Source organism: Oryza sativa, chromosome 5, assembly GCF_034140825.1.
Source record: "Oryza sativa Japonica Group chromosome 5, ASM3414082v1".
NCBI classification, from domain to species: Eukaryota; Viridiplantae; Streptophyta; class Magnoliopsida; order Poales; family Poaceae; genus Oryza; species Oryza sativa.
Window position 1 is genome coordinate 7,590,172 of NC_089039.1, and position 8,290 is coordinate 7,598,461.

Here is an 8,290-nt window from a genome sequence, read left to right on the forward strand (position 1 = left end):
GCACTCCGGTCGTCTTCCTCGTGACCTCGTCAAGTCCTCAGCTCTCGTTTGGCATCCAAAGAAGAATTAGGTGTTATTACTAGGGTTTAGAGAGGTGTTGATTACTAGGGTTTAGAGAGGGAAAGGAAGGGAAGGGCTATGGCGGCGCCGTGGTGGGACTCGGAGTACAAGGACCGCTCCTCGCTGGAGTACCGCGTGTACGTCGGCAACCTGCCCTACTCCGTCGACGAGCAAACCCTCATGGACTACTTCGCCGACTACGGCGCCATCAGTGCCGAGGTGCCTTGCTCTTGCTCCTGCTTCCCTTTCCGTTCTCTTCCGGTTAATTGGGTTGTGTCGTTTGTGCTTCGCTAATTAAGTTGGAAGCTTTTCTGATGGACCTGTGCTGCTGTTGTTTCCCCGTCGGCTTTGTAGAGATTTTGGATGGGGGTTGGGTTTCCATTGATTTCTTTTATATTGATGGGTGTATTTGCTATCCATCTGTTTTGGTTCATCACTGTATTATATATGCACGTTTTAACGTTTTGGCCGTCCGTCCTTGTAAATCTGCAACTAATTGTGAAATCTTTATGAATTGATCTGGTGATTTGGTGTGTTAATTGTTTTGGGTTGCAGATCGCTTGGGACAGTGAGATGGGGAGGCCACGCGGGTTCGGGTTCGTCAACTTCGAGGACAACGAGTCGGTGAACGCCGCCATCCACGGCATGAACGGCCAGGACATCGGCGGCCGCAAGGTCACCGTCGCGCGGGCCCAGATGCGCCCCCGCCGCTGGAGGGCGTGACCGCGCCGCCGGCGGACGGCCGGCCGGCGGCGAGGAGGTCGACCTGAATGAGCGGAGAAGACTCTACCTACCTACCTACCCTAAGCTATCTATGCTGCAGATCTACTAGCTAGTTTTAGTCATTCGTCGTGTTGGTAGTTTGGTTAATTAGGGTTTAAGCGGTGGATGCTTAATTAATTAATCAGTCTCTGTTGGTAATCTCCTGGATATGCAAGCTTAGGGCCTTATTAGGATATGTTGTTTAATTAGGTGTGTGTTTATGCTTGTAATCATCAATTGCAGTCTGCACTCTGCAGCACGTACCTGAGTGTGTGTAAGTTTGATGGCTAGCGTTTATGTTAAGAATGACTCTATCTGCTGCCACGTCAGAGTGGTTGTTGCTTTGCGGTTTGCGATGCCATGGACCCATGGTCAAAATGTGTACTGGCACTACTAGTGTGCCCGTCAAATTGGTGAGCTGATTGGCTTGGCATGCAAAAGAAGAACGTCATGACGATATGGAAGATTCGCTGTCGAACTCACGATGGCAGCTTTACTCCCTCGGTTCCGAAATAAAATAAGTTTGTTTTTCACTAATTACATACTACTCCGTATGTACATACCAATACAAAAATCAATACAATTATATCTCATTTTTAGTACGGATATAATTGTTTCTTCTTGCTTTTATAAACTCCAAAATAATGATTACTTAAAAATAAATTTTATTCAGGAACGTATACAACCTGAGATATGTACAATGTACAGCTGGATACCATAAGTCCATAACCTGTTGATGTTGATAGGGGTGGGCGTTTGGTCTACCCGAAAATTTCGATCTCGGTCTTCGGTTTTTCGGTCAATTCGGTTTTTGAAAAGTCAGGACCGAATTTCATCCAAAAAAATCAAGACCGATAAATTCGGTCTCGGTTTTTTCGGTCTCGGTCAGACTGAATTTGGAGGAGCCGAGCCGGAGGGCGGAGACGACGCTGGCGATGTCGAGGCGGAGGGCGGAGGCGGTGGCATAGCGTGATGGTCTGATGGATCCGGCGGCCCGCGTGACCGGCGAGGCGGCGTGGAGGCGAAGGGTGGAGACGACACCGGCGATGTGGAGGCGGAGGGCGGAGGTGGCGGTGCGGCCCGATGGATCCGGCGGCCGGCGGCCCACGCGACTGGCGTGGAGGCGGAGGGCGGAGACGTCGCCGGTGATGTGGAGGCGGAGGGCGGAGGTGGCGGCGCGGCGCGGCGCGATGGATCTGGCTGCCGGCGGCCCGCGCGACCGGCGAGACAGCGTGAAGGCTGACATGGCGCCGACGATGTGGAGGGCGAAGGGCGGAGGTGGTGGTGCGGCGTGATGAATCCGGTGGCCCGGCGCGACCGGCGAGGCGGCGTGGAGGCGGAGGGCGCAGACGGCGCCGACGATGTGGAGGCGGCGGCGCGGCGCGACGCGGTGCAATGGAGGCGGCGACGGCAGCGCGACGCGATGGAGGCGGAGGAGGCGTGCTCACGCGGGATGGAAGGGAGGGCGGCGCGATGGGGATGGGGATGGAAGGGAGGGTGGCGCGATGGCTGGATGGATGGGGATGCAGCCTACGGGTTGTCTTTAGGGTTTAGTGGTGTATTGGGCCTATTGGGCCTCCTGGACCTATTAGGCCACAATTCGGTTTTCTCGGTTAATTCGGTTAACCGATCCCAATAACCGAATTACCCGAACAACTTTCGGTCTTTGACATGCTGAGACCGAATTACTACCCAAATTTCTCGGTCTCGGTCTTTTCGGTTTCGGTCTCGGTCTTTTCGGTTCGGTTTTTTCGTTCGGTCTTATTTTGCCCACCCCTAGATGTTGAGACCGCTCCATAGTTACTGTGTGTCAGGTTGGATAAGGATTGGAGGACATATGTACGTTTTCAATTACAAACGCAGATGTGCCAACACACCGAGCTCGGCGTCGTCTTTTTGCCAGAAGGCCCAGGAGGTTGGCTTCCTCCTGCAGAATCGAATCTCTGTTCGTCTGCCCGTCTGTGGCCTGCATGTGACCCTCATGCCGACTGTATGTGTTATCGATGGCAAATAAGAAGATAAAAAGAAAAACTAATTGCAGAGTTTATATAGAAATCGTGAGATAAATCTCAAGCCTAATTAGTATATGATTAGCCATAAATGTTATAATAACCCATATATGCTAGTGACAGATTAATTAGGCTTAATAAATTTGTCTCGTGGTTTCTAAGCGAGTTATGAAATTAAATTTTTCATTCGTGTCCGAAAACCCTTACTAACATCCGGTCAAACTTCTGATATGACATCCAAAAATTTTATTTTCTCTAACTAAACAAGACCTTAAAAGTGAGGAGGTTGCACGCATGAACGTTGAGGGTTTGTTCCAATTATTAGCAGTCTAAACGGTACGAAAACATTTGTAGTAAGTTTTTTTTTCCCTCTAAACCTTCATTATCTACCTTTGGGGGGGGGGGAGGGGGTTATGGCAAGTTTGAGAAGCAAAACAACTACTGTATTACATTGTCTTCTCTTTTTTTTATCGTTAGCAGTAAAAGTCTAGAACTAAAATCAAGAAAAAAAATGGTAGAAGCCTAAAATTAATTTGGGGCATGTTTGGGGAGCTTAAGATTCTGAGATGTTGAGAATCTGGAGAAGCTGGGAAACCCAGCTTATGGCTTCTAGTTCATTTTCCAGATTCTATAACTACATATTCTCAAAATCTAGGTAAAAAGCTGGACTGTTTGGAGAGCTTCTGGCAACTGGAGATTCTAAGAGAAGCTGCAGCTGCTAGAAGCTCCCTCAAATAGGCCCTCGATCTCATTGCCGGTTTATGTAAGTCTTAGGTGGTGTTTGGATCAGGGACTTAACTTTAGTCCTTGTATTTAGACACTAATTTAGAGTATTAAATATAGACTACTTACAAAACTAATTACATAAATGAAAGCTAATTCGCAAGACAAATTTTTTAAGCTTAATTAATCCATAATTAGAGAATGTTTATTGTAGCATCACATAGGCTAATCATGGATTAATTAGACTCAATAGATTCGTCTCGCGAATTAGTCCAAGATTATGGATGTGTTTTATTAATAGTCTACGTTTAATATTTATAATTAGTGTCCAAACATCCGATGTGATAGGGACTTAAAAGTTTTAGTCCAATCTAAGCAGGGTCTAAGCTCGGGAAAAAAAAATGGCCACTGGATATGTTGATCTATGAAAGGTACTCCCTCCGTTTTAGGTTATAAGACGTTTTGACTTTGTTCAAAGTCAAATTGTTTTAAATTTGACCAAATTTGTAGAAAAAAGTAGTAACATTTTCAACCTAAGACAAATTTATTCTAAAAATATATTTAATTATTGATTTGATAAAACTAATTTAATATTATAATTATTACTATATTTGTATATAAACTTTGTTAAAGTTAAAACAGTTTGAGTTTTACCAAAGTCAAAACGTCTTACAACGTAATAAAATGCGGCTAACATCGAACGTATTTGCTGAAGCACGGAGCTCTGAGCGGGTGCATTGGAGTACTATGCTAAGTTAAGGGATCCTTGTATCTGTTATTTCGTTTCAAGAATCAAAATCAAAGTCACTGTAAAGTTAGGAGACCTAAAATGAACTTATTCTTCATCTGGCATGCGCGGCCCGGACGGCCGGACGGTAGCGGAAACCCAAGAGCCCATGAGAATAGATCTATATAGACCTGGGATTGTCATTGTCGTGTTTCGTCAAGTCCAAGCTCTCTAGCTTCTCTCTCTCGAAGGTTTAGTTAATTAGGGTTTAGAGAGGAAGGCAAGGGAAGGATATGGCGGCGCCGTGGAGGGACTCCGACTACAAGGACCGCTCCCCGCTGGAGTACCGCGTGTACGTCGGCAACCTGCCGTTCTCCGCCAACGACCGCTCCCTCAAGGACTCCTTCGCCAATTACGGCGCCATCAGCGCCGAGGTGGGTTTGCTCTTGCTCCGCTGTATCCAACCCTTTCCTCGCCGCTCCTGCTTCCGTTTCCGTTCTGTTCCGGGTGGGTTGTGTTGTCGTTTGTTCTTCGCTAAGTTTGACGGATTTCTTTTCTTTTTTTTGTGTGTGTGTCGAACTGTCGATCGAGCGTTCCGATCGGTTTGTCTCGCCTGTTCATCCCAAGTTTAGCGCCTCTACAGTGGATATATAGTTTTTTGTAAATCTTGGCTGGGTTTTCGTTGATCTTTTTTATATTGATTGGCTATCCATTCCATCGATCTGTTCACAAATCCCTTCACAAATTGATCTCCACACACACACTACTTGGTTGATCGATCGCTATGCACTGTTCGTTTTTTCAAATTTGCAGATCTACAACTAATCGTGAAATCTTAGTGAACTAGTAGATGATCTATTATTATCTGATGGCTTTTTGGTTGCAGATCGCTTGGGACAGTGTGATGGGGAGGTCACGCGGGTTCGGGTTCGTCAACTTCGAGGACAGCGAGTCGGTGAACGCCGCCATCCAGGGCATGAACGGCCAGGACATCGGCGGCCGCAACGTCACTGTCGCGCAGGCAAATACACGGCCGCGCCGCTGGAGGGCGTGACCACCGGCGGCGTACGGACGGGAGCTCTCGGGCTGCCGGCAACCGCGCCTGCATGCGCGGAGAGAAGATCATTATACTACCCTATCTACGTATTCTAGATTAAGTTTGGTTAATTAGGGTTTATTAATACCCTATCTACATATTCTAGATTAAGTTTGGTTAATTAGGGTTTATTAATTGGTGGACGCGTAATAAATTACCAGGTTCTGTTTGTTATCAATAATCTCTGATGTGAAAAGAAATATAGCCTAGTGGTTGCAGTGACTTAAGTAGCACCTTAAGATCCTGAGTTCTAATCTCCATATGAGGACTAAGTTCCCTATTTGACAAGTTAAGTTCCTAATTTAAAAATATTGCACATATCCGGTTGGATGTAGATGCCAGGTAGAAAAATACTCTTCTCTAAAAAAAATTAGTAATCTCTTATCCATAAGCTTGGGATATGTTTAATCTATTTGAGCAACTGCAGTCCTATAGAAACCTTATTCATCAAATCCAACGACCAAAAATCGGCTCCCACAGTCCCCCTCTCCCCTCCTCTCTCTCAAATCGCGCACACGGGGTCACTAATGGAAAATCACACACGTGATTGCTTGATTGTCGATTTCCTTCTGCACACGCAAATCGATCGCATCCCCTTTTCCTTCGGAACATTCCTCCGCACATTGCCCGATTCGCCCCATCTGCCTCCTCTGCTCACCGCGCCAACTCGTCCTAGTGCCATCCCCGCCGGTCTCCGTCGCACCGCATGAAGTTGTCGTCGATCCCATCGCCGTCCGCTCTCCGCCAGGACTTCATCGGTTCACTGTCGTGCCGCCTCACCCAGACATCCCTATCACCTCCGGCCCTCACATCCGGTCTCCATAGCTCTACGGCAAGTTTGCTTCTGCTGTTCGGTTTCAGTTTCTTCTTCCTCCCGGTTCATTATGTTTCTTTTGCCTACTATTTGATTTTGACTACGATGAACGAGCAAACTATTTTGCCCATGCACATGATATGTTCGATTGAGTGCCGCATAAACAACCGCCAATGCTGTTCGTCAAACATTTTGTTGTTGATGGTAGGATGGTTCTAAGTGGCCGCCACCAAGTGTGTTAGGTCAACTAATTTCTATGAGGAATTTCTCAACAAAAAAACCCTCCAATTTAGTCTGCATTGATTGTGTTGATACATGTTTATATCTCATAAATGCAAACCGCACAATAGCAAGAGGTTTGCTCTGATCGTGACAACGTCAGTATGCACGGATGATGAAAAAACCCTGATAGGTTCCCTATGTTCTCCTGAAAGTTTTTTTAATTAAACCAATATAAGGATCCGGCCAGATGCACCAAGATGAATAACTAACTGTCTAGGCAGCAGATCTGGTATACACAAGAGAGATGATCAGCAAAAATTGTTAAAAGAGACATAAATTTTCAGTAAAAATCAGTGCCCCTGCCGCCATCATCAACTTCCTCCATGCACGATCCCCTCTGCAAACGCACGAGATCTGTGGTGGTTGCCACAGGTTACTGAAGGTCCCTACGCACTGCCCTGCCGTCACCACCTGTTGCCGTCGCCACTTGGCTGGTGCTGCCGCTCCTCCCCCAGTTCAGTTGTTTACGAGTAAGATGGCATATTTAGCAGAGCTATTGCTCACGTGATGCTTTCTGATCAAGAATAATTTGAGTGCATTTTTCTGCCTGTATACATATATAGAGTTTAGATGCTTCAAATTTAAATAAAGTTCATAATAGAAACCTTTTCATAGTTTGGCAGTAAAAATCTTTTATGCCCTTTGAACAACAAAGCATGTCCATATTTTTCATTATACTAGAAAATCGGCGCGCCTATTAGCGCGCTGGATAATTTATCCTGTGATTTTTTCCCCTAGGGCACATGTATACCTTTTAGAGTAATTACTTTAATACTAATAAAATCTATGTAAATATCATATATTGAAAAAATATCATTCAATATGTACTTGGTTTTATGTTTGTATAATTCCTACGGAGAATTATAGCGTGACAGTATACGCAAACAAAACGGTGAATTTAGTCTCACGTTTGTAATTTTAAAATTTTGTATATAAGCTGTTAGAATTAGCAAAATTAAAATAAAATATTTTTTATTTCTTGCTATCGATTGTTTTACCTTTTGTTAAAATATTGTTTAATCTTTTCTATAATATAGGATATTAACATGGTTAAGTTACATGTTTCCAGTTTTAACCAATCACACTTAGCACTAAGGGCATGAATAATGGTAGGATCACCGTGTAGGAGAGAATGCCACATAGTATATTTTTTGATGTGGAGGTGAGTGAGAGGAGAGAGGATACGTACGTCTATTAATTGGTAGACATATATGCTAGACACAGTATTTTAGATAGATAGCTTAATACTATATATGCACTCCATATATAAAATATAGAGCCAAATTACTAATTATAATGTAGGTAATATGTTATACGAATTCTTTTGTAGGAGTATATCCCAAATAGCAGGGACGTGAGGTGAGACGACATCCAGAAGCTGCTGTTATTTTTGTTTTCTGCCGCACGAAGACAGCAATACATGCACGAGACACTCGATGGTTTGCCGAATGCTTCATGGACACGTGGCGTAAAATTAAATGGGGTAAAATGAACCAATTAGCTTGCGGCGATAACCGCCAGCTTTAGATAATAAGATTAGCATAAACAAAATTTCTGCTATGGATGAGCTGTAAAAATTGAGATATCGAGGCTATATAATTTTGTGCTGAAAAGTTAATGGTGCTACTTTTTATGTGCCTGCAATGATTTTTCTAGTGCTTTTCCTTGATGGTGGATCAATTGAGGAAGCTCCCTGCATTTCTTCCAGGCAGCCTTCGTGCGAGTAGTCAGGTGAAAGTAAAATGTTCGTCGCAGTTGCTGCTTGCGCTATTCAATCTCCTTTCATTCTGTTGCATTATTCCATTCATCCGGATAAC

The 8,290-nt window shown here is 44.7% G+C and overlaps 2 protein-coding genes across 2 annotated transcripts; both read left to right on the forward strand.

The window, feature by feature from the left end:
• Positions 1-13: 13 nt before the first annotated feature.
• On the forward strand, positions 14-1,146 carry LOC4338138 (glycine-rich RNA-binding protein blt801). The gene is made up of 2 exons (XM_015783324.3): positions 14-279; positions 616-1,146. Exons 1-2 carry the CDS (start codon positions 139-141, stop codon positions 781-783), a joined length of 309 nt encoding a protein of 102 aa, XP_015638810.1. The 5' UTR covers positions 14-138; the 3' UTR covers positions 784-1,146.
• A 3,352-nt stretch (positions 1,147-4,498) lies between these two features.
• On the forward strand, positions 4,499-5,599 carry LOC107275643 (glycine-rich RNA-binding protein). Its single transcript, XM_015783629.3, has 2 exons — positions 4,499-4,715; positions 5,168-5,599. The coding sequence occupies exons 1-2, from the start codon at positions 4,575-4,577 to the stop codon at positions 5,333-5,335; spliced, it is 309 nt and encodes a 102-aa protein (XP_015639115.1). The 5' UTR covers positions 4,499-4,574; the 3' UTR covers positions 5,336-5,599.
• The last annotated feature ends 2,691 nt before the right edge of the window (positions 5,600-8,290 follow it).

Excerpts from the sequence above, each read along its gene's own strand:
- LOC4338138 (XM_015783324.3), top strand. The coding sequence starts at position 139 with ATGGCGGCGCCGTGGTGGGACTCGGAGTACAAGGACCGCTCCTCGCTG. Across the intron at positions 280-615 it reads ACGGCGCCATCAGTGCCGAG|ATCGCTTGGGACAGTGAGAT; the intron begins GTGCCTTGCTCT and ends TTTGGGTTGCAG.
- LOC107275643 (XM_015783629.3), top strand. The coding sequence starts at position 4,575 with ATGGCGGCGCCGTGGAGGGACTCCGACTACAAGGACCGCTCCCCGCTG. Across the intron at positions 4,716-5,167 it reads ACGGCGCCATCAGCGCCGAG|ATCGCTTGGGACAGTGTGAT; the intron begins GTGGGTTTGCTC and ends TTTTGGTTGCAG.